The following is a 25,841-nucleotide window of genomic DNA, read 5'->3' as shown; positions in this document are numbered from 1 at the left end:
TGGATTTTCCCCCCGCTCTCTCTCCAGCTTGAAGAATGAAGGGCTAGAAGAATATAGTCTCAAGGTAAGGGGCAGCCATTTCAAATTGAGATTTGGAGACATTTATTCAATCAGACGGTTGTGAATCTTTGGAACTCTCTACCCCAGGGCTTCGCAAACTTTCGGTCACAATCCCCAAAGGGGCCTTGAGATGAGATTTTGTGGTTGCAAGTTCTGAGGCAGCAATGCCTGCCATGGAGTTTGGACTGGTTTCTGACAATTGCAAGGCCCCTTTTGATCCTTGCAGTTTTTTTTGTTATTGGTGGGTGTGGCCTAATGGACTGCTCTCTGAGGCACAATTGCTGCTGCAAAAAAAGCCTAAGAATATGTAGATGTTCATTTTTTATTGTAGAAACCCTGCTTTTTCATTAACTGCCCCCACGCTCAGCTCCTGTTGCCCCACCACACCTGCTTGACAACTAAAGATTCCCTCCACTCAGCATTTGAAGCCTCCCCCTCCATCCCATACTTCTCACTCAACAATTCTCATCCATCCCCTAAGTTTTCACACCAGGGTCACACGAAGCCTGGGACGATAAAATGGGAATCACATCGGGAAAAAGTTTAGGAAGCATTGTTCTATCCCACAGCACCGTGGATGCTCAATCATTGGACATATACAAGACTGAGATCGATAAATAGTTTTGGATATTGAGGGAATCAAGCGGATAGGGCAGGAGGTGGAGTTAATGTAGAAGATCAGCCATGATCTTATTGAATGGCGGAGCAAGCTCAAGGGGCCATATGGCTTACTACTGCTCCTATTTCTTAGGTTCTCCTGCTTGTTGTTTGATATTTCTTCAACCAGTGGTTGTCCAATCTCTCAATCTTTCAACAACAAGAATATGTATTTAAACTGATCCTATTGTATAGAAAAGATCCCAAGCCAATTCATAGAGTGTGAGGGGGAGGAGGAAATACATTAATATAATGGGTCAAAGGAACAAAGAAGAAAGGTTGAGGCAAATTTAAAGAGTTGGAAGAAGTAAGGGGAAGCTTGGTCAAAGTTTGGGACTTTGATGTTTTGAAAGGTGACGAGAGAAGTGGAGGGTGTGGAGGGTTTAGGGAAGGGTTTCTATCAGCTGTGACACTGATAATGAGTGAAGAAAGGGCATGAAAGGCCAGAGCAAGAACATCAAAGGGTGTCTGAAAGACATATAAGAGTTCAGCCAGAGTGGAAATAAAATGGAGCAGAGTCACAGAGGGATTTGAAATGGTGGATAAGGGTTTTAAATTAAAAGTCCTGGGGGCAAGAAAGCCAATATTGGTCAATGAGGTTGGGGGGTGATGGGTAAGTAGAAGTTAGTGAGTGACAGGACATGGGCAGCTGAGTTTAGAATAAGTTGGAGTGTATGGATGCTCAAGGATGGTAGACTAAAGGTTAAACTGAAGGAGAATTTCCACGGGACACATTTCACTGCTGTTATGCCAGTGTGCAAAGATTATTACTGAAAAGAAGTATTTACACAAGGATTTCCTGGGTCAGCTCATCTGGTTAGCCTTTGGATTGAACATTGGTGTGAAACAGGTCTAATAGTCTGGACTAGGTTCACATCCAATGGGATAGTCGCACCCAATGGGGGCTGGTTGCCTATCCCCCTCACTATAAGGGATATGGGAGCCTATAAAAGCCTCCTGCCGAATCAGAAGACTGACTCCCATGCTGGCTGGCATTAAGATTGTTCCAACCATGGACGGAGCATTCATGTTGCAGCCTGTCAGACTATCTATCAACTTGTGACTCCTTCCAGCACCTCTTGCCATTCTTCAAGGGGAAGGTACGAAAATAACAACTGCATGCCTTATGAATCTCTTAGTCATACCTTCCAATAGCAATGACGGCTTCCATTTAGTTAGCACCTTTGATACAGTAAAACATTCCAAGGCACTTCATAGGAGCGTCCTCAAACATAATTTGATGCTGAGCCACACAAGGAGATATGAGGACAGATGACCAAAAGTTTGGTCCACAGGAAGATTTAAGGAGCATCTTAAAGGAGGGTGAAAGGGAGAGAGGCCAGGAGTGTGTTGGAATAGTTAAGTCGTTAAGTAATTAACAACGACATGGACTTCAGAGGTCTCAACATCAAGCAGCTGAGAAAGGGACAGAGTTAAACCAGAAAATGGAAATTAAGGCAAGTGGTTTTGCTGATGGAGTGGAGATGTGATTGGAAGTTCGTTCAGGGGTCAAATAAGATGCAAAGGTTGATAATGAATAGAAATCCCTCAGAGATGCTCCTGCTCCATCAGTCAAGTGTAGGGGAAGCCTTATGTACACGTACTTGCAGCTCTGAGGAATCTGCAGGGAAAGTGTTTACGGCAGGAGCTAGACAAGTCAGCAGGTCTGGCACCAAGCCGGAGGAAAACCCAGGACTTTTCATTACTCTGATTCTTCAATCACTCCAGTAGGAGGCACAGACTTCAGTTGGCCAGGAGACCTGTAAGAGGATGGCAGTGGCACTGAGTGCCAAACCACTTGGCCAAAGACCATGAGAATCAGCGACAGAAGAGCCCTGGTGAAGAGTACAGACTGCAGCCCCGGAGGGAATGAGAGTTGGGAGGAAGTGGTAGGGAGGATAGCGATGGAAAACATCATGGCTTCCAGTAAAATGGCTCTCAGGACAGTCATTAAATCAGCCATCCTGCTGATCACGGGACCATAGACCCATGGTTCAGTGAAATGGCAGGTAATCGGATATTGTTGTCTCTCAGGACACATGAGAATCTGCCAGGCCTCCGGCCTTCCACCTCCCAGATTACCTAAGCGTGTGAGTGTGGGAAAGGTGGAGAAACCCTCTCAGTTTCCACCAATTGGAAAGCAATCCCTGGCAATCCTTAATGAAAAGATAGGTGAAAGATCAATGGAAGACCAGAAGATTGGACAGAATATAAGGAACAGCAAAGGATGACCAAAAGATTAATAAGGAGGGAAAAATTAGAGTACGAGAGAAAGCTAGCCAGAAATATAAAAACAGATAGTAAGGGCTTCTATAAATATTTAAAAGAGAAATGAGTTAACAAAGTGAGTGTTGGTCCTATAGAAAGTGAGTCTGAAGAATTGATAATGGAAAACAAGGAAGTGGCAGATGAATTGAACATGTATTTTGCATCAATTTTCACTATAGAGGATACAAGTAACATCACAGAAGCAGTTATAAATCAGGAAATGGAAGAGAGAGAGGAACTCAGGAAAATTACGATCACCAGACCATCAGACCATAAAACGTAAGAGCAGAAGCAGGCCATTTGGCCCATTAAGTCTGCTCCGCTATTCAATGAAATCATGGATGATCTGATAATCCTTAACTCCACTTTCCTGCCTTTTCCCCATAACCTTGATTCACTTACTGATTAAAAATCTGTCTATCTCAGCCTTGAATATACTTAATGATCCTGCTTCTACAGCCCTCTGCAGTAAAGAATTCCACAGATTCACTACCCTCTGAGAGAAGAAATTCCTCCTCATCTCTGTTTTAAATGGGCGGCTCCTTACTCTGAGATTATGCCCTCTGGCACTAGACTCTCCCACAAGAGGAAACAATCTCTCAGCATCTACACTGTCAAGCCCCTAAGAATCTTATAAGTTTCAATCAGGTCGCCTCTCATTCTTAAACTCCAATGAGTACAAGCCTCAAGAGAAAATCCCTCCATACTCGGGATCAACCTAGTGAACCTTCTCTGGGCTGCCTCCATTGCCAGTAAATCTTTCCTTCGATAAGGGGACCAAAACTGTTCACAGTATTCTAGGTGTGGTCGAACTAGTGCCTTGTATAGTTTTAGCAAGACTTCCCTATTTTTGCACTCCATTCCCTGTGAAATAAAGGCCAACATTTCATTTGTCAACCCTGTTACCAGCTGAACTTGAATGTTAGCTTTTTGTTTTTCATGCACGAGGACCCCCAAATCCCTCTGGTCTGCAGCTTTCTGCAGTCTTTCTCCATTTAAATAATATTCAGCTCCTCTTCTTCCTGCCAAAGTGCATAACCTCACATTTTCCCACATTATATTCCAACTGCCAACTTTTTGTCCACTCACTTAACCTGCCTATATCCCTCTGTAGACTCTTTGTGTCATCCTCACCACTTGCCTTCCCACCTATTTTTGTCGGCAAACATGGCGATAGTACATTCACTTCCCTCATCTAAGTCATTAATATATATTGTAAATAATTGTGGCCCCAGCACTGATCCCTGTGGTACTCCACTAGTTACAGGATGTCATCCTGAAAATGCCCCCTTATCCCAACTCTCTGTCTTCTATTAGTTAGCCAATCTTCTATCCATGCTAATATACTACTCCCAACACCATGGATAAGATAAGATAAGAATCTTATTATGTAGCCTTACATGCGGTACCTTATCAAACGCCTTTTGGAAATCCAAATATATTACATCAACTGGTTAGCCTTTATCTATCCTGCTTGTTACCTCCTCAAAGAATTCTAATAATTTTGTCAGGCATGATTTCCCCTTCATGAAGCCATGCTGACCCTGCTCGATTATATTATGTATTTCTAAATGTCCTGCTATTACATAGTTTACAATAGACTCTAACATTTTCCCAATGACAGATGTTAAGCTAACTGGCCTTTAGTTACTAGTTTTTGTCTCCCTCCCTTTTTGAATAAGGGTGTTACGTTGGCAGTTTTCCAATCCCCTGGGGCTTTTCCAGAATCTAATGATTCTTTGAAGATTACTACCAGCGCATCCAATATCTCTGTAGCTACTTCGTTTAATATCCTAGGATGCAACCCAACAGGTCCAGGAGATTTATCGCCCTTTAGCCCCATTAGTTTCCCTAGTACCTTTTCTCTAATGATAGTTATTGTATTTATTTCCTCTCCTCCTTCTGCCCCTTGATTATTTAGTATTTTTGGAATGCTATTAGTGTCTTCTACCATGAAGACTGATGCACAGGATTTATTCAATTCCTCTGCCATTTCCTGGTTCCCCATTAGTACTTCCCCTGCCTCATTCTCTAAGGAGTCTATGTTCACTTTGGCCTCTCTCTTCCTTTTTATATATTTAAAGAAGCTCTTACTGTCCGTTTTTATATTGCTTGCTAGTTTACCCTCACAGTTTATTTTCTCCCTCAGTTTTTTTTTTGGTGATCTTTTCTTGGTTTTAAAAACTTTCCCAATCCTCTGGCTTACCACTAATCTTTGCTACGTTGCATGTTTTTTCTTTCAATTTGATACTATCCTTAACTTCCTTGGTTAACCGTGGTTGGTTTACCCCTTCCTAGAATCCTTCTTCCTCACAGAATCACAGAATCACACAGTGCAGAAGAGGCCCTTCGGCCCATCGAGTCTGCGCCAACACATGAGAAACACCTGACCTACCTACCTAATCCCATTTACCAGCACTTGGCCCATAGCTTTGAATGTTATGATGTGCCAAGTGCTCATCCAGGTACTTTTTAAAGGATGTGAGGCAACCCGCCTCCACCACCCTCCCAGGCAGTGCATTCCAAACCGTCACCACCCTTTGGGTAAAAAGGTTTCTCCTCATATCCCCCTAAACCTCCTGCCCCTCACCTTGAATTTATGTCCCCTCATGACTGACTCTTCAACTAAGGGGAACAACTGCTCCCTATACACCTTGTCCATGCCCCTCATAATCCTGTACACCTCAATCAGGTCGCCCCTCAGTCTTCTTTGCTCCAACAAAAACAACCCAAGTCTACCCAACCTCTCTTCATAACTTAAATGTTTCATCCCAGGCAACATCCTGATGAATCTCCTCTGCACCCCCTCCAGTGCAATCACATCTTTCCTATAATGTGGCGACCAGAACTACACACAGTACTCCAGCAGTGGCCTCACCAAGGTTCTATACAACTCCCACATGACCTCCCTACTTCAGTAATCTATGCCTCAGTTGATAAAGGCAAGTGTCCCATATGCCTTTCTCACCACCCCATTAACATGCCCCTCCACCTTCAGAGACCTATGGACACACACGCCAAGGTCCCTTTGTTCGTCAGAACTTCCTAGGGGACATATCTTTGTTCTAAGTTAAGGACTATTATCTTAAACGTCTGCCATTGTTCATTAACCGTCTTTTCTGCTAAACTCCCTTCCCAGTCCACACCAACTAACTCTGTCCTCATTCCTTTGTAATTGCCCTTATTTAAGTTTAGCAGTTTTTTTTTACCAAATCTAGGGAGCTTCGGAAAATTAAAACCAATGCATCAACTTTCTCTCTAGCCACTTCTTTTAAGACTGTAGGATGAAGTCCATCAGGACCTAGGCAAAAAAAACAGAAAATGCTGGAAAAACTCAGCAGGCCTAGCAGCATCTGTGGAGATAGAGGCCTTCAGGTGGACTTGCCATCTGAACGTGAATTCAGATGTTCTTACACTGCTTTTTGAATATGTTTTTGAATGCATTTCTGCATCACCTGTGGCTCAGTTGGTAGCATTCCGGCATCTGAATTGCAAAGTTGTGGGTTCAAGTCCCAGTCCAGGGGCAGGATTTTGCCCTTGGCGGGGGTGCTTGATGGTGGTGGGCGGGGGCAGCTGGGCAGCTGACTGCTGCCCGCGATAGGTTCAGCTCCGTGATTTTGTGCAGGCGGGCTAATTAAGGCCTGCCCTGCGTGGATCACGAGCGGTAGCGCTCGGTGCTACCTGTGCGGGCGGGAGGAAGAGGGAGAGCCAGGCCTAGCGGGCAGTTCATGCATGCGCACGAAAAAGCACTTCAATCTCCCTGAGGCAGCTCCATGCCTCAGGGAGATTGAAGCACTTCTTTAAAAAATTAATAAAAACTGTAAAAATTTAATAAAACATGTCCCCTCTCATGTGACCCTGTCACGTGAGATGGAACATGTTTTTAATTACAAAATAAAGTTTTTATTTAATGTTTATTTGCTTTAGGAAACCTCATCCCGCTCGTGGATGAGGTTCCCTAAAAAATGTAAAGGCGGTTTGGCCTTTTTGCCTGCCCGCCAACCACAAGGTTGGACGGGCAGCATAAATTTGAATTTAATTAGCTTGTTAATGGCCTTAATAGGTCTTTTAATTATCGGCGGGCACGCAGTCGACTCCAGCGCACACCCACTGAAAGAAATATTGCCTGAGTGCGCATCATTTTACGTTCAAGCATGTCGGGTGTGCGCCCGCATGCTGAGCACAAAGGACTTGTCAGTCCCTGACAAAAACCAAGGCAGATGCTCTGTTGCAGTACTGAAGGAGTCCTGCACTGTTAGACATTCAGTGAAAGCTGAAGCCTTGTCTTCTTTTTCAGGTGAATGTAATTGACTGTAAAGTGCTTTGAGACATCTGGTGGTTGTGAAAGATGCTATAGGAATGCATTTTTCATCCTTTTATTAGGCAAGGACACTAAACGCTGAAACCAAACACAGCTAATTAACTCTGGAATATTTCTTCATTTCAACATTGTGATGGATTTAGAAATTCTTAACCCTCTGAATACCTGCTCCAGGGAGGTCTAAACAAGTGGGCACACCATTTTTAAAAATGATTCCACCCCTCATACTGTGAAGGCTGAGGTTTACTCTCTGGTCAGTGCTGAGCCATCTGATCTCCATCGGCTGACAATTGTAGCACAACCATCAGCTTAAGATTGCTTATCCTGGTTTATGCTATTGAATACCAGCCACTTTTAGTGTTCACTTGTTCTGTATTTAATTATGTGAGTTTGTTTAACATTGATGTTCATTGTGCTTGACTAGCTAAGGCTGGGTGTAAAACTGTAGGAGTTACTGGAAGCTAGAGCTGGAAGCATGGAGCAGACATTTTAAAACACTGAGAATAAATTCCTGTTACAAACATATAAGCTGGTGTGTCATCTTTGCATAGCTCTGAGATATAAAATATGCAACACCACTGATCCCTGTGGTTCCTCCAATCTTCCAAGTTGAACTGCCCTCCCACTGGTGAGCTAGTGAACAGGACAGGAATTCTTCTTGACTACGTGACTATGCTGAAAACATGCCTACATTTATATAGCACCTTTAACCTAGTAAAAGGTCCCATGGTACTTCGCAAGAGCATTTTCAACCAAAATTTCACACTGAACCAAGAAGTGTTAGGGTGGACGACCAAAGGATTGATCAAAGTAGTAGCTCATAAGCAGTGCCTTAAAGGACGGAAGTAGAGAGGCTTAGGGAAGGAATTCCAGAGTTTAGGGCCTAGTTACTAAAGGTACGGCCACCAATGGTAGAGCAATTAACATTGGGGGATGTGCAAGAGGCCAGAATTAGAGGAGCACAGATATCTCACAGGGTTGTAAGGCTGCTGGTAGTTACAGAGTGGGGGAGGAGCGAGACCATGGAGGGTTTAAAAAAAAAATCAGGATTTTAAAATTAAAGTGTTGCCGGACTGAGAACTAACATAGTTCAGTGAGCAATGGAGTGATGGGCAAATTAAACTTAATGGAGTTAGGCGGAATTGCGTCTTAAGATAACCTTTTCAAGGGCAATTAAGGAAGGGCAATAAATGCTGGCCTAGCCAGAGATGCCCACAGTCCCTGAAAGAATAAACAAAAGGACAAAGGCAGCTGAGTTTTGGATGTGCTGAAGTTTATGGAGGGTAGAATGTGGGAGACCATCCAGGGGTGCATTGGAATATTCAAGGCTAGAGATAACAAAAGCATGGATGAGGATTTCAGCAGCAGAATTGTACTCTAACACAATCTGTAACCTCATGGCCCGGCTTATCCCCCACTCTACCATTATCATCAAGCTGGGGGATCAACTGTGGTTCAATGAAGAGGCTGCCAGAAGCAGCACCAGGCATACCTAAAAATGAGGTGTCAGTCTGGTGAAGCTATAACACAGGACTACTTGTGTGCCAAACAGCAGAACCAGTATGCAATAGACAGAGCTAAGCGATGCCACAACCAATGAATCAGATCTAAGCCCTGCAGTCCTGCCACATCGAGTTACGAATAGTGGTGGACAACTAAACAACTCACTGGAGGAGGAGGCTCCACAAATATTCCCACCCTCAACGATGGGGGAGACCAGCACAGCAGTGCAGACGGCAAGGCTGAAGCATTTGCAACAATCTTCAGCTACAAGTGCCAAGTGGATGATCCATCTCAGCCTCCTCCATAGGTCCCCAGCATCTTGGATGCCAGTCTTCAGCCAATACGATTCACTCCACATGATATCAAGAAACAGCTAAAGGCACTGGATACTGCAAAGGCTGTGGGCACTGACAATATTTCGGGCAATTATACTGAAGACTTGTGCTCCAGAATTAGCTGCGCCCCTAGCCAAGTTGTTCCAGTACAGCTACAACACTAGCATCTACCTGGCTATGTAGAAAATTGCTCAGGTATGTCCTGTACACAGAAAGCAGGACAAATCCAACCTGGTCAATTACTGCCCCATCAGTCTACTCTCAGTTATCAGTAAAGTGATGGAAAGGGGCATCAACACTCTGATTGGGTTCTGCCAGGGCCTCTCAGCTCCTGACCTCATTACAGCCTTGGTTCAAACATGGACAAAAGAGCTGAACTCTAGAGATGAGGTGAGGGTGACTGCCCTTGACATCAAGGCAGCATTTGACCAAATATGGCATCAAGGAGCCCTAGCAGACTGGAGTCAATGGGAATCAAGGGGAAAAACTCTCTGATGGTTGGAGTCATACCTAGCACAAAGGAAGATGGTTGTGGTTTTTGGATTTCAATCATCTCATTCCTGGGACATCACTGTGTCCTAGACCCGTCTTCAGCTGCTTCACCAATGCACAATGTTCAGCACCTTTCGTGAGTCCTCAGATACTGAAACAATTTACGTCCATATGCAGAAAGATCTTGACAAGTGGCAAGCAACATTTGCACCACACAAGTGCCAGACAATAAACATCTCCAACAAAAGAGAATCTAACCATTACCCCTTGACATGCAATGGCATTACCATCACTGACTCCCCCACTATCAACATCCTGGGGGTTATAATTGACCAGAAACTGAACTGGACCAGCCATACAAATACTGTGGCTACTAGAGCAGGTCAGAGGCTAGAAATTCTACATAGAGTGACTCACCTCCTGACTCCCTAAAGCCTGTCCATCTACAGGGTTTAAGTCAGGAGTGTGATGGAATTCTCTCCACTTGCTTGGATAGCACCAGCAACACTCAAGAAGCTTGACACCATCCAGGCCGAAGCAGCCCGTCTGATTCGCACTCCATCTATCATCTTCAACACCCACTCTCTCCACCAGCGACGCACAGTAGCAGCAGTGTGTACCACCTACCAGATGCACTGCAGTAACTCACCAAGACTCCTTAGACAGCACCTTCCAAACCCATGACCGCTACCATCTAGAAGGACAAGGGCAGCAGAAACATGGGAACACCACCACCTGGAGGTTCCCCTCCAAGCCATGTACTGTCCTGACTTGGAAATATATCACCGTTCCTTCATTGCCGCTGGCTCAAAATCCTGGAACTCCCTACCTAACAGCACTGTGGGTGTACCTACAACACATGGACTGCAGTGGTTCAAGAAGGCTGCTCACCAGCACCTTCTCAAGGGCAATTAGGGATGGGCAATTAATGTTGGCCTTGCCAGCGATGCCCACATCCCATGAACGAATGCATTAAAAAGATAGGCTGATGGGATGTGTAGTTGGATGATGTTCCAGAGGTGGGAATGGATGGTCTTGGTGAATACTAAAAAGATCCACAGGAAAGCAAAGTTGCAGCAATTGCTTTCACTTACAAAATGCCCCCCTCAGTTAGGTATTCTACTCAGGTTAACCCCATTTTAGAAAGACAGAGCAGCCTAATGGTGGGCCTTAAAGGGAATGTGGAGGTGGAAGAGGAGGGGGAGGAGGGGGCTGATGATAAGGGTTGAGGGAAGGATTATTATTCATTTATCTGTGATGAATCTGTGGTGTTTGCTTGCTAATGTGCACTCCTAAAACTGACACTAAGTTTCAGAGCAGAATCCAGCATGCGCCTCCAGCACATTCTTGTATAGTTACAAAATAATATGAGGCAAAGTATTTTTTTTCAATGACTTCCTTACTTAGGAAACCACAAAGTAAGTTCTTTACACACTGAGCTTCTGTGCATCTCTGAAACCAGGTCATGACTCGGGCCTTGTTCCACATGGACAACGCGTACAAAATCCCGAACATTCGCGCGATCTGCTACATCTGCAAGACCAATCTGCCTTCCAACACGGCGTTCCGTGGATTTGGGGCACCTCAGGCAATGATGCTGGCAGAGTGCTGGATGAACGATGTCGTTGCAAAGTGTGGGCTGCCTTCGGAGCAGGTATGGCCCGGGCGTGGGCTGCTGGGGAGGGGCACAAGTTGTGGACTGTGAGGGCACAAATAATGACACCAGAACCACAGAGTAAATCATAGCCTGCTCCTCCGACAGATTATAGGTCTTGACTTTACCTCAGATACAGGAATTTAATTCCTGCTGCTCCCTGGTTTACAATCCTTGGAGCTGACTCCCGCTCATAAAAGACAAAAATTATTTCAATGATGGCAGGCAGGACACAATATTGGTGGCCGGTAGTGGTGGGTGAGGTTGGTGTTGCTGGGAGGGGGATGTTTCAATAACCCATGGAAACCTGTGCTGGCAAGTTAAGTATAGATTTGTTGGAGTGCTGGGGGCATGGGGGTGGTAATAGTTGAGGGGAGAGTGGGGTAGCGTGGTCGTAAAGTCCAGGATCACAGAAGGTCACACCACTTCAGAGGGTCTGGTCTCTGTGACTCCCATCGCACACCGACGTGGTTAGCTCTTAAATGCCCTCTGAATTGTCCGGGTGAATCTCTCGGCCCTATCCTGACAAATGACAATAAGAGGCCTGAGAGACACAGCCTGAAGTGCTCATCTCCACCTTCCTCAGCTGAGGTCCAGCAATCACCATCAGACTTTCCAGCAATGCCCACATCCCAAGAATGAATCAAAGAGAAGTGGCTAAGAGTTTTCGAGTCAACTCTTGGCTTTCCCTGACAGATATCAAGAATGTGGCACCGAAGGGCTGAATGGCCTCTTACAGGCTGACTGATGTTCCATTCCTGTTGATTTGTTCGATCATTGGGGTGCACAGGCCACCCATACCTGCACTCCTGTGCATGCCTGGAGTGGCCACTTACCCACAATAATCCTGTTCCCTTTCCTGTCCCAAGGTGCAGAAACTGAACCTGTACCAGGAGGGAGACATCACCCACACCAATCAAAAGTTGGAAGAGGTTAACATCAGAAAATGTTGGGACGAATGTTTGGAAAGTTCCTCCTATCACAGCAGGAGAAAAGCTGTGGATGAATTTAACAGGTTGGATATGTAAACGTTCCTGTGTCTTTGCTGTGTGTTCCTTTTAACTTATCAAATTGCTGTTCTCTCCTTTGTCAGTCTCCTTGGTTCTTTGTGGTTCAGTTAGCAGCATTCTCAGCTCTTGAGTTTGAAGTTTGTGGGTTCAAGTCCCTTCCCTGGAGACTTGAGTACAAAATCTAGGGCAATACTCCAGTGCAGTATTGAGGGAGTGCTGCACTGTCAGAGGTGCCATCTTTTGGATGAGGCCCCATCTGCCATTTCATGCAAGAGTTAGCACTATTTTGAAGAAGAGCAGGGGAATTCTCCCTGGTTTCCTGGCCAATATTTATTCCCCCACTAACACGTAAAACAGATAACCTGGTCACTTATCTCCTTGCTGTTTCTGGGAGCTTGCTGTGGTCAAATTGGCTGCCAATTTGCTGCAAATGAGTGTCCCTACATTGCAACAGTGACTACACTTCAAATTCCTTCATTTGCTGTGAAGCACACACTGTGGCTTCCTGAGGCCATAAAGGTGCTGTAGAAATGCAAGGCTGGTCTTTAATGTCAGAGAGGGGATTTAAAGCCTCATATTGTATTGTGTGAGGGTTAACTATTTCTTCACTCATTGTGCCTAGACAACATCGCTGGAAGAAGAGAGGGCTGGCAATTATTCCAACCAAATTCGGGATAAGCTTTAACGCCACATTCATGAATCAGGTAAAATGTGTGGAGGAGGATGCAGCAGGGTGTTGTAGGGAGATGGTAACACAGTAGTAATGAAGCTAGTCTAGTAATCTAAAGGCCTGGGCTAATGCTCTGGAGACATGAGTTCAAATCCTGCCTTGGCAACTACAGGGATTTAAATTCAATTAATTAATATACCTGGATTAAAATGGTGGTCTCATTATTAATGATCACGAAACTATCAGCTTGTCGTTGGGTCAAAATCCTGGAACTCCCTCCCTAACAGCACTGTGGGTGTACCTAAACCACATGGGCTGCAGTGGTTCAAGTAGGCAGCTCACCACCACCTTCTCAAAGGCAATTCGGGATGGGCAATAAATGCTGTCACAGCCAGTGAAGCCCACATCCTGTGAATGAATAAAACAAACCCCATCTGGCTTTTAAGAGAGGAAATCTGCCCTCCTTATCTGGTCTGGCCTACATGTGATTCCAGAATCCCAAACGGCCTCGCAAGATATTCAGCTGCAGGCAGCTCCAAATCTTCTGCTCAAGGGTAATTAAGGATGGCCCATAAATGCTGGCCTTGCCAGTGGTGTTCATATCCCAAGAATAATTTTTTTTAAAAGGTGGGTATATCTGCTATGAAATCTCACTTGAAAGAAGGTGATAAAAAAAAACAGGTATCACTGGTCCATTGCATCTAAAACAGGAAAGTCAGGGTTAACATAGGAACAGGAGAAGGCTCTTATCGGGAAATCTTATTGAGAAATATCGGGAAGGTCAATGCAGCATGAAGATTGTATCCATTGATCTAAAGTAGGCTTACGACCAGGGGGAGGAAGTCTGTAGATGTTCTAGAAGTTGTGGAGCCCCTGAGAAGTATGTACAAGGAGTGTTTGACAAGAATGAGACGCAACGTGGGGGAGAATGTGACCCTGGGAATAACTGAGAGCACTGGGGCTTCAAGAAGTAGCGCAGAGAGTGGGATTTCACTTCGGGAATCCGTGAGAGCAGCAGAGTAACCAACCATCATGGGTTTATGGGATCATCCATATTTGGGGTGGTTGTCCCAGGCTGTCTGCATCCAGGACATTGTTTGACTCATACTTGCGAGGCACTAGCTTCCTGCGTGCTCAGCACACACCCACACTGCACCATGCTCCCCTGCCAGCATGACACCCCTACCCCGCTCTTACAACACCAGCAGCACCCCCTCCCACCAAACTCTTTCAGTTTTGCACCCCCCCCCAACCACTGCACCCCCCCCCTCCCCCGCCCCCCTCCCCGAACAGAGAACAGCCAAGCTTCAAAACTGTCACAGAGAGCAAGAGTTCATTTTGGGAACAAGTTTCCAATCAGAATCCCCCTTCCGCAAGAAAAATCGAGGTGTAAAATCACAAGGAAGCAGTTAAGTGATTAGCTAGTGAGTATTTCCCATTTTTAATTTCAGTCAGGGTAATTAGGGCATTGTTTGAATGATATGAATAAAAGCACACACAGATCTAGAGATATTAGTTAGAAATTTAACCAGTAAAAAAAATTAATTAATTAAAATGCTGTAAAAATGGCAGGAAAGGTGATATGTTGCAGCTGCAGAATGTGGTTCCTCATGGACACCAGTGTGATCCAAGGCAAACACATCTGCAGTCAGTGTCTGTGACTCGAGGAACCGAAGCTCAGAGTGGATGAGCTGGAGTCTGAGCTTCGGTCATTACGATATGTTAGGGAGGGAGAAGGTTACCTGAACACTTTGTCCTCTTAGGATAGGCTCATTTGATTTGGTGCATGCTCATGGACAGGAGGGTGTGTCTGCGAATGAGGCAGGTATAGGGATCGAGAAGGTAGAAGTGTAGGAGCCTCAGCTCTTGCAATTGTCCAACATGCTCAAGGTTCTTGCAGCTTGTATGGACGGGTGGATAAGCAAACTGACCATGGCACCATGGTACAGGAAGTCATACAAGTGGGGTGAGTAAATAGGAATGTGGTGGTAGAAGGGGACAGTATAGTCAGGGAGACAGGCACTGGCCAGAATTTTACGGTGTTGGAGCAGGGGTGCAGTGGTCCTGATCTTGTGTAAAATCACGCAAGAATGCGCCAGGGGAACGTCCCAACCCCATCGTGCCATCACGTGATGCTAAGGTCGGTGGGTGGGCATGGATCTTGGAAGCATGCCTATCGACAAGTAAAGGGACAATTAGGCCAATTAAAAAGGCAATTCAGCAGGATTTTATGTGGTCCATGTAATGTCACACTTGGCACATGGGCCACTCGGACAGGCGGCCATTTTTAATTAAAACTGGATCCGGAGGGTGGGGGAGATAAAAGACAAACAGGATCTTGGCAAGTTGAATAGGTAAGAGTTTGGCTGAGAGTTGGTTGGAGGTGGTTTTCAGACAGTTCATTGCATTTTCTGGAGGACTCTTTGGTTTACCAGCATTTTCAGAGGCTTACTTCCGAGAGTCCTCTTTAGTGCACTATCCCGTGCAATCTGTATTTCAGCAAATAGGGATTGGCTTCTCTGATGGGGGGACCTCCTCAGAAGAGGAGGAGAAGGCTAGAAGGGTGAGGAGGCCAGGTGCACACCGGCAGTGCCCAGAGTGCGACCTGTGGAAAGAGAGGCGCAGCCAGAGGGGGTGCAGGGCCAGCAGGAAGTGCAAGGCAGGAGGGACCACAGAAGACGTCATTATCCTGCGGTCAGAGTTTACAGGCAGCACTCTTGCTACCTGGACATGTCTGAGGTCCAGTACCAAAGGAGGCTCCGCCACTCTAGGGACACTGTGACCTCTATATGTGAAATAATTGACCCAGAGATCACCTCAAGCGATGTAGGTGGTTACCCTATGCCAGTGGCTCTTAACGTTACAGCGGCCCTGAATTTGTTAGCCTCAGGTTACTTCCAGGGCTCAGCAGGAGATCCATGTGGTGTCTCCCACTCTGCTGCCTACAGCTGTGTCATGCTGCTCACTGACGCTCTGTTCAAATGGGTCAGTAACTCCATTCACTTCTCGACCGACAAAGACATCCAAACTGAGCACGCCAGAGTCTTCGCTGCAATTGTTGAGTTTCCCCTCATCCAGGGAGCCAGAGGTTGACCTCGTGGCCATAAAGGCGTCAGTGGGTGAGCCGACTGCCTTTGTCAACAGATAGGGGTTCCACTCCCTGAACATCCAGGTTGTCTGCGACCACAAGGCTCAGATTTTGCAAGTCTGCACTAAATACCCTGGCAGCTGCCATGATGCATACATCCTATGGCACTCCCAGGTCTCTCCAGCTCGCCTGAATGGTTGGTTCCTGGGGGACAAAGGCTATCTCCTAAAAAGGTGGTTCATGACACCGTTCAGACACCCTAGGACAGAAGCAGAGGAGAGGCACAATCGAAGCTGTGCCTCTGTAAGGGTAATAATGGAGAGGACCATTGGCCTGCTCAAGATGAGGTTCCACTGCTTGGACCGATCAGGGGAGCACTGCAATATCCTCCTGAGCATGTCTCTTATTTTCATTGTCTGCTGCGCTCTGCACAATCTGGCTCTGTCAAGGGGGGGACCAATTGGAAGACAAAGACGGCGATCCTGCTCTGCTTGTTGCAGAAGATGACTATAGTGCTGGGTACAAGGAGGAGCCGAAGGAGCCTCTGGGTGAGGAGGAGGAGACCGATGTGCGGATCCCTATGGGAGGCAGGGAGACCAGGGAGGCATTAATTCTGAGAACTTTCAGCTAGGTAAGGAGTCAGGGCAATGGCAAGGCTAGCGCCACCTTAATGATCTTTCCTGATGAGGCAATCCTGTCACCCTGAAGTCAAGGTCTGACCTCTGAAATAAAGTTTGCAGCCCTTCCTCTGTGTCACAGTTGACTCCCAGGCCTATTCCCTTTCCAAAGCATGAAACACACTAATGCCATTGCACATAATGAGACATTTTTATAAGGAAGTCAAATGTACAAATTAACCAGTGCACACATGCCAAGGAAACATAAATCACTCATGACAACCTCTTTTCTGATCGTAGTGACTTAAACCTCCATCTGTGAGTGCTACGTCTTGGTACCCCAACCCCCAACCCCCATTCCCCCCACCCTTCATTAGCAGCTGGATTGGAGGCACTCTGCTGACTCTGAGGCCCCGTCAGCCTTGATGACCTTGGTGGCTGTCCTCTGGTCAGCAGAGCCCTGTGCAGGCCCCATCTGGGCGGGAGAGTCCAGCAGCATGACTGGGCACTCCTCCATCATCGCGCTCTCATCAGATGCGATGGTCACTGGCAGAGGGGCTGAGGAGCTGTTGCCATCATCATAGATACGAGCTACAGCTTGTCTGCCAACATGAGGTTGGTTTAACCTCCCTGTTCACCATTAATGAACAGGTAGCTAGCACAGTGACTCGGTACCTCATCCATATATCACGCTGGCAATGACCTGCCGAGGTTGAACGCAACCCCAGAAACGCCTGGTTGAGTTCCTAGAGCTGCCTCTCCATGAGAGTTGCCACTGTCTCTATGGAGGAGGCAGGGCGTTCAGAGCTCCAGCGCAACCCAGTGCTCACACTCCGCATGGACTTCTCCAAGACAGAGACCATGGCACGCAGAGCCTCAGGGATCTCTGCCAGATCTTCCCACATATCCTGCTGGACATCCAGCACCTGCCGCTTGATGGATGACTCCATGGGCACATCACCTGCCTCCAGCTCAGCATCATCCTGGTCTCCAGCAGTCCTCTGATTGCTGTCGCCCTATGGACTCTCTGCCTCTGCCAGCTTCTTAGGCAAGTGTGATGTGCCCTCACCACTGTGCAGCACCATCTGACCTGACACGCTAATGCCCATCAATGTTTCTGCGCCGGTGCTTGGTGCAAGGGAGGGTGTGACATGGGCACAACTCCTCGGGGGTCAAAGGAGGGTCCTTGGGGTCTGTGAGGATGGCACATCTGAGGCAGGAAGAGAGAATGTCAGTAGCTAACATCATTATGAAGTCACAGTGCATGCACTCTGGTAGCTTCTGACAATGGACAACTGCCTGATAGAGGCATTGTGAATGGACTATTGTTTTAAACATCTCATTCCAGATGCCACTGCCCTACATCCCCTATACCCTCCCACAGTCTCTTCTCTGTCCATTGGACTCTTACCTGATTGGACTCTTACCTTCCTCTGAAACCCCTGCCTCTCCATGACCTGTGGACCTGGCTCCATGCTCGCAGGCCATCTCCAGAGCTGCCTCCTCCACCTGAGTCAAAACCAGGAGGCTGGCCACAGCTCCATCTGTTTGATTTCGTTCCAGAGCATTGACACCTCTTCTCCTGTAAGCAAAAAAGTGCTTTCTTGAGTTTCCCCTCTACATGCCAGACCATGCCAGCATTCCTGCCCACCCCACCCCACCACTGGAAAGAGACATAGGTGCAGGTGCCCACCGACACTGGCACACCACACCCTTGAATACATCCAAGCCAAACGGGTGCATTTTCAGTCTCCCAAGACACAGGAATATGTGCCATTTGGCACTCTGCATTTCACACCTGTGAGTACCAACAAATCCTGCCAGCCACTAAGGTATCTAGAGTTCCAAACTCTCACCCTGGCAGAACACAGAAGGTCATTGAACCTTTTCCTGCACTGGAGCCAAGTCTGGTGCACGACATCATGGCCGCTCACCTGGGCAGCCACCTCCGTCCAGGCCTTCTTGAGTTGGTGAGGAGGGCACTCACTGCCTCCAGAGGGACACATAGGCATCCATCGGTAAAACAGGGAGCAGAGTGACCATGGGCATTGCCCTCCTGCCTGACTTAGGAGGCAGGCCCTGAGGCCATAGTTACTGCTCTGACAGAAAATATCCTTCCAGGCACTGACAGATTCACATACAGCTCCCTGAGGGTCCTGACCACCTCTAGGCAGCCTCTCCACTTTTTAAGTACTAGCCCACAACCCCCAAACTCCATTGGACCTGGTGTCCACTCTGCTCCCACCCTCACCAGCAACACTGAGCCAGTCTCAGCACATTTCACGCTGGCCATTAATTGGCCAGCCAGTGTGAAATCGCGGTCAGGATATCACATCTGCTTCCGTGCCCGCCAATCGCACTCCCACGCCAAGCATAAGATTCAGGCCACACTTCTCTGTAGCCAAGATCAAGAGTCCAGAAGTTGCCAGCCAGGGTTTAGGACATCTGCCCTGGGCTGGAGTGGAACTTTCAGTCAGAGGGGGAGGATTCAGTTGTTGTAGCTCATAGGTAGGACTAGAATAGAAGTTCTGCTTAGGGAGGTGGTGGCATAGTGGCATTGTCACATTGTCACTGGACTAGTAATCTAGAGACCCAGGGTAATGCTCTGGGGACCCAAGTTCAAATCCCACCACGGCAGATGATGGAATTTGAATTCAACAAAAATCTGGAATTAAAAGTCTAATGATAGCCATGAAACCACTGTCGATTGTTATAAAAACCCATCTGGTTCACTAATGCCCTTTAGGGAAGGAAATCTGCTGTCCTTACTTGGCCTGGCCTACATGTGATTCCAGACCCAGAGTTGGTTGGCTCTTAAATGCTCTCTGAACAAGGGCAATTAGGGATGGGCAATAAATGCTGGCCAGGCCAATGACACCCACATCTCATGAACAAACAAAAAAAAAGCAGCTGGGGGCTAAATTAAAAAGCAGAATCTCAAAGGCAATCTTTGAATTATTACCCGAGGGCATGAGCAAATTGGCATAGGGAAAATAAGATTAGAAAGTTGACTCAAAGATTGGCGTGGGAAAAATGGGTTTTGATTCATAGCACAATGGCACCATTGGGGGAAATGGGAGCTGTACCGGTGGGACCATAGTTCTGATGAGTCATATAACTAGGGCAGTAGAGAGGGCTTTAAACTAAATAGTGGAGGAGAAGGATCAAGTGAGGGAAGATGTGATAAAGTAAAGGGAGAGGACAAGGCAAGAGAGCAAGGTAGCAATAAAGGAAATAATGATCAGAGCATGGCAGTAAGGGGCAGGGCATACAAACTTAAGAGTGCACCAGCAGATAAGGCCAGGGGCTGCAAAAATAGTAAGAAGACAGGACTTAAAGGCTCTGTATCTGAATGCACATAGCATTTGTAACAAAATGGATGAATTGTCAGCTCAAATAGAAATAAATATATATGACCTGAAAGCTATTGTGGAGACATGGATACATGATGACAAAGGTTAGGACCTGAATATTCAAGGTTATATGACATTTAGGAGGATTTCTACACAAAATGAGAGCTCACTGTGGAGGCGGGTAACATAGATATAGGATTAGTTAGCAAACAGGAAGCAGATAGTAAGCACCAATGGGTCATTTTCAGGTCGGCAAGATGTAACGAATGGAGTGCCACAGGGATCAATGCTGAAGCTTCAGTTATTTACAATCTATCTCAATGACTTGGACAAAGGGACCGAATGTATAGTTGCTAAATTTGCTGATGCCATAAAGATAGGTAGGAGAGTAAGTTGTGAAGAGGATGTAAAGAGTCTGCAAAGGGGTATAGATAGGTTAAATGAATGGGGAAAAACAATTAGCAGATAGAATATAATATGGGAAAGTTGTTCACTTTGGCAGGAAGAATAGAAAAGCAGTATACTATTTAAATGGAGAGAGACTGCAGAACTTAGTGGTAGAAAGGCGTTTATGATTTGCAGTAAGAATTGCAGGTTAGCATGCAGATACAGCAAGTGATTAGGAAGGCAAATGGAATGTTGTCATTTCTTGCAAAGGGAATGGAATATAAAGGTAGGGATGTTTTGCTACAGTTGCATAGGGTATTGGTGAGACCACATCAGTGTACAGTTTTGATCTCCTTATCTAAAGAAGGACATAATTGCATTAGAAGCATTTCAGAGAAGGTTCACTCAACTGATTCCTGGGATGAAGGGGTTATCCTATGGGGAAAGGTTGGACAGGTTGGCCCTGTATCCATTGGAGTTTAGAAGAATGAGAGGTGATCCTATTAAAACATATAAGATCCTGAGGGAAATTGATAGGGTGGATGCTGAAAGTGTGTTGGGTGTAGGGAGGGTGCTTCCCATTTGGTAACTTATTGCCTTAGCAGCAAATTGAAAATCCTTCTGTGCTTTGTTTCAGGCAGGAGCTTTGGTCCATATTTACACTGATGGCTCAGTCCTACTAACTCACGGTGGGACTGAGATGGGACAAGGCCTCCACACCAAGATGGTGCAGGTATGAATGTAACAGAGACTCCTCAGAATAAAAACCAGAGTCAATATTCAGGGAATATTTGCTGTTTTTTCTTTAATTTATATTTATATTTCATCCCCATTTACAACAAACAATGCAATGGAATGAAATTCACAAATCCTAATTGGCCTGAGTTTTTATCTGCTTTTCTGTCTCTCCAAGGAGATTACCTGGCCTCTCTCTTTTGCCTTGTTCACCTTCATTGCTTTCCATTTCTCTCCTGGTGTTTGACAAGGTGTTTACTAAAACTCGCTTTCACAGCCATATTTCCTTCCTCAGTGACTGTCTCCGTCTCCGAGTTACCCTACGTGGATTTCAACTGAAGTTCTATCCATCATGTTTTGAACCCACCCAGGATTACAGGTAACTCCGGGACATAAAACGTTTCTTGGACTGCTGTTCTCGTCGCATCCTGAGGTCCACACTCAGTGCCATGCGCCGCCATATGAACTCAACCTCTCCCTCCAGCAGCACCGACGCACCCTATTTCTAAGCTGCGCATGGCCCAGTTTCATTTTATTCTTCGTCTCATCCGACGCCTCAACAAGAAACTTTGTCTCTTCCTTTCAGGTGCAAAGGAACGCAAGCTCCAACAACTCATCGACACCAACACTCATCCAGGACCCTCCACCCCTGTCTGTCCCTCTGTCCCGATCCCGTCTTCCAATCCCAGCCCCGGCCGTGTATTCACCATACCCCTTGACCTTCCCCTCTCTGATGCTGCATGTTCAGTGCTCATCAAAGAAGTTAGTTTCATACCCTTATGCCCCCATCTCAATGAATTTCGGGCTCGGCACGATGCTGAACTCTTCTTCTGCCGCCTTCGTCTCCGTGCTCACTTCTTTGAGCAGGAGTCGTCTCCCCGTTTAACGGATCCTTTTACCCACCTCCAATATTCTCCCTCCACCTGGACCCCTCCCCCTAGATTCTTATCTTCTCTTGATCTTTTCATTGAGAACTGTCGGCGTGACATCAGTCGTCTCAATTTCTCTGCTCCTCTCATCCACTCTAACCTGTCTCTCTCTGAACTTGCTGCACTCCGTTCTCTCAGGTCCAACCCCAACATTGTCATCAAACCTGCTGACAAGGGTGGTGCTCTTGTTGTCTGGCGCACTGACCTCTACCTCGCAGAGGCTGAGTGTCAACTCGTAGACACTTCCTCCTGCCTCCCCCTGGACCATGACCCCACCACTGAACATCAAGCCATTGTTTCCAGGACTGTTACTGACCTCATCTCCTCTGGAGATCTTCTTTCCACAGCTTCCAACCTCATAGTATCCCAACCTTGGACCGCCCGCTTCTACCTCCTACCCAAAATCCACCATCAGGACTGTCCCGGCAGAACAATCGTGTCAGCCTGTTCCTGTCCCACGGAACTCATTTCTTGCCATCTTGACTCCATTCTCTCTCCCCTTGTACAGTCCCTTCCCACCTACATCCGCAATTCCTCTGACACCCTACATCATATCAAAAATTTCCAGTTCCCTGTCCCCAACCACCTCCTCTTCACCATGGATGTCCAATCCCTCTACATCTCCATCCCCCACCGAGATGGTCTGACGGCTCTCCGCTTCTTCGTCGAACAGAGGCCCGAACAATCCCCATCTACCACTACTGTCCTCCGTCTGGCTGAACTTGTTCTCCTTAAACTCCTCTCACTTCCTCCAAATAAAAGGTGTGGCTATGGGTACCCGCATGGGCCCCAGTTATGCCTGTCTCTTTATGAGGTATGTGGAACATTCTTTGTTTCAGTCCTACTCAGGCGCCCTCCCACAACTCGTTCTCTGGTACATCGATGATTACTTCAGTGCTGCTTCATGCTCTCGCCTGGACCTGGAAAAATTTATTAATTTTGCTTCCAATTTCCACCCCTCCATCATTTTCACATGGTCCATCTCTGACACTTCCCTTCCTTTCCTTGACCTCTCTGTCTCAATTTCTGGTGATAGACTGTCCACCAATATTCATTACAAGCCTACCGACTCCCACAGCTACCTCAACTACAGCTCCTCACACCCCGCTTCCTGTAAGGACTCCATCCCAGTCTCTCAGTTCCTTCGCCTCTGTTGCATCTGTTCTGATGATGCCACTTTCAAAAACAGTTCCTCTGACATGTCTTCCTTCTTCCTTAACTGAGGTTTTCCAGCCACAGTGGTTGACAGGGCCCTCAACCGTGTCTAGCCCATCTCCCGCGCATCCGCCCTCACACCTTCCTCTTGCTCTCCCTCCCAGAACCATGATAGGGTCCCCCTTGTCTTCACTTATCACCCCACCAGCCTCCGCATTCAAAGGATCATCCTCCGCCATTTCAGCCAACTCCAGCATGATGCCACCACCAAACACATCTTCCCTTCACACCCCCCCCCCCTCCCCCCCCCCATCGGCATTCCACAGGGATCGTTCCCTCCAGGACAGCCTGGTCCACTCCTCCATCACCCCCTACACCTCAACCTCCTCCCACGGCACCTTCTCATGCAACTGCAGAAGGTGCAACACCTGCCCCTTTACTTCGCCTCTCCTCACCGTCCAAGGGCCCAAACACTCCTTTCAAGTGAAGCAGCACTATACTTGCACTTCCCTTGCACCTCCCTCAATTTAGTGTACTGCATTCGCTGCTCCCAATGCGGTTTCCTCTACATTGGAAAGACCAAAAGCAGACTGGCTGACCGCTTTGCAGAACACCTTCGGTCTGTCCGCAAGCATGACCCAGACCTCCCTGTCGCTTGCCATTTCAACACACCACCCTGCTCTCTTGCCCACGTGTCCGTCCTTGGCCTGCTGCAATGTTCCAGTGAAGCTCAACGCAAACTGGAGGAACAGCATCTCATCTTCCGACTAGGCACTTTACAGCCTTCCGGTCTGAATATTGAGTTCAACAACTTTAGATCATGAACTCTCTCCACCATCCCCATCCCCTTTCCGATCCCTCTTTTTTCCAATAATTTATATAGATTTTTCTTTTCCCACCTATTTCCATTATTTTTAAATGTATTTTGATCCATTGTTTTATCTCTACCTTTTAGCCTACTTCGATCCCTTCCCCCAACCCCACCCCCACTAGGGCTATCTGTACCTTGCTCGTCCTGCTTTCTACCCTTAATGTCACCTATTAGCACATTTCTTATCTAATATCATCGCCGTCAACACCTGTTTGGCCTTTTGTCTATGACATCTTTTGGCTATCTCCACCTATCACTGGCCCTCTATCCAGCTCTACTTGCCCCACCCCCCTTTAAACCAGCTTATATTTCACCTCTCTTCTATTTTTCCTTAGTTCTGTTGAAGAGTCATACGGACTCGAAACGTTAACTGTGTTCCTCTCTGCAGATGCTTTCAGACTTGCTGAGTTTTTCCAGGTATTTTTATTTTTGTTTTTGTTTGAGATTACCTGGCTACTGGGTTGGGTGGCGAGTGCATATATTGTGATGCAGAGGACATCCCAATTATATGAAACAAGAGGGTTAGGCCAGTGGGATTTTTCCATTTATCATTGTTTGTATGCTAACAGATTTCCAAAGGTATTCATTTTGTGGCCCTTTCCTTTGGACACGACCCACTGACCTGTCCTAAATTGGCCCCTCTAACATTTCCAAAAAGGAGACACCTTAATACCAGGGCAATTCTCCCCATGCCTTGGCCAACACTGTGGCCTGGATTTTTGGGAAGTTGTGAAGACTCCACGGAGCTTCTAAAATGGAGGCCAGGATCCTGATGCAAACGTCCTGTCCCCATTCCTGAAAAATGTTTACAGTTGAGGAAAGGGGGTGGGTCATGATTCACCGATGACGGAAAACCGAACTCAGCAGAACCATTTGAACTCAGTGCTGTTGCAAAGGCTTTCACCAATGGTGTGGGTGTCATAAATTTAAGGAGTGGACAAAAACAATCTTGAAGAGCAGATAAGGTCTGTATAACTGTCCTGACCTGAGGTTATCTAAACAGCCAGCCCTCTAAAAATAAAAATGCTGCGTGTACCAGTGAGAGATTTTTAAAAAAAACTATTCTAGCAGTTTCAATCGTTGTTTGTTGACGTTTTCCTAAGGGATCTTTATGAATGCTTGGCTGATTTCCAAAATGTATAATTATCTCAGCATGTGATTCTGAGTTCACAGTTTCATTGGCAGCTTAAAGAGGCTTTCTTTGATGTGGGGCGTGAAAATAGAAGTTTGTTTTTATGAAAAATTAGCACTTGTGATTTTTTAACAAACATTTGAATGGGCTTTCACAAGTGGGCATTTTATTACTATCCAGCCTATAAGGTGAAATTTATATTAGAATTTTAGAACTTTATTTAATCTCCACATGGCTCCTGAGGTCTGTCCAGATTGGTTTCTGGTTGAGTTGGCATGAGCTGGTATGGGTGTATAAAGGGCCATGAGAGACTGGTGGGAATGAGGAGGTGTGAGGGATAAGGGATATAGGGCCTAAAACCTTACAACACAACTGGGGCAAAGTCCCAGAGAACGAAGGTGGGCTATGAAACCAGCCCGCTTCAGCACTCGCTCCAGTGGCCGTTGATGTTCTCCTTCCAAAGTTGTTGGACCTTACTCCATTCCGCACCTGCCCCCTACAACCCCATCCCCCACAATCCGGGGAGCCTTATGGGGGGCCTTTTTTCTGAGCCAATTGTGGTGAACCATGAAATTTCATGACACAGGTAGCAAAAATCTGGGCC

At 46.6% G+C, this 25,841-nt stretch overlaps 1 protein-coding gene across 1 annotated transcript in view; it reads left to right on the top strand.

The window, feature by feature from the left end:
- The window catches only part of xdh (xanthine dehydrogenase), a 134,044-nt gene that overhangs the window by 89,016 nt on the left and 19,187 nt on the right, over window positions 1-25,841 (top strand). The window contains exons 26-29 of the mRNA XM_078542721.1: window positions 11,099-11,290; window positions 12,160-12,305; window positions 12,923-13,004; window positions 21,053-21,148. Coding sequence (XP_078398847.1) covers window positions 11,099-11,290; window positions 12,160-12,305; window positions 12,923-13,004; window positions 21,053-21,148 — 516 coding nt within the window. The remainder of the gene's footprint in view (window positions 1-11,098; window positions 11,291-12,159; window positions 12,306-12,922; window positions 13,005-21,052; window positions 21,149-25,841) is intronic.

This window comes from Cetorhinus maximus, chromosome 5 (assembly GCF_964194155.1).
Source record: "Cetorhinus maximus chromosome 5, sCetMax3.hap1.1, whole genome shotgun sequence".
In the NCBI taxonomy this organism is placed as follows: domain Eukaryota; kingdom Metazoa; phylum Chordata; class Chondrichthyes; order Lamniformes; family Cetorhinidae; genus Cetorhinus; species Cetorhinus maximus.
Note: the sequence above shows the minus strand (reverse complement) of the source record. Positions and strands in the feature narration are given on the sequence as shown.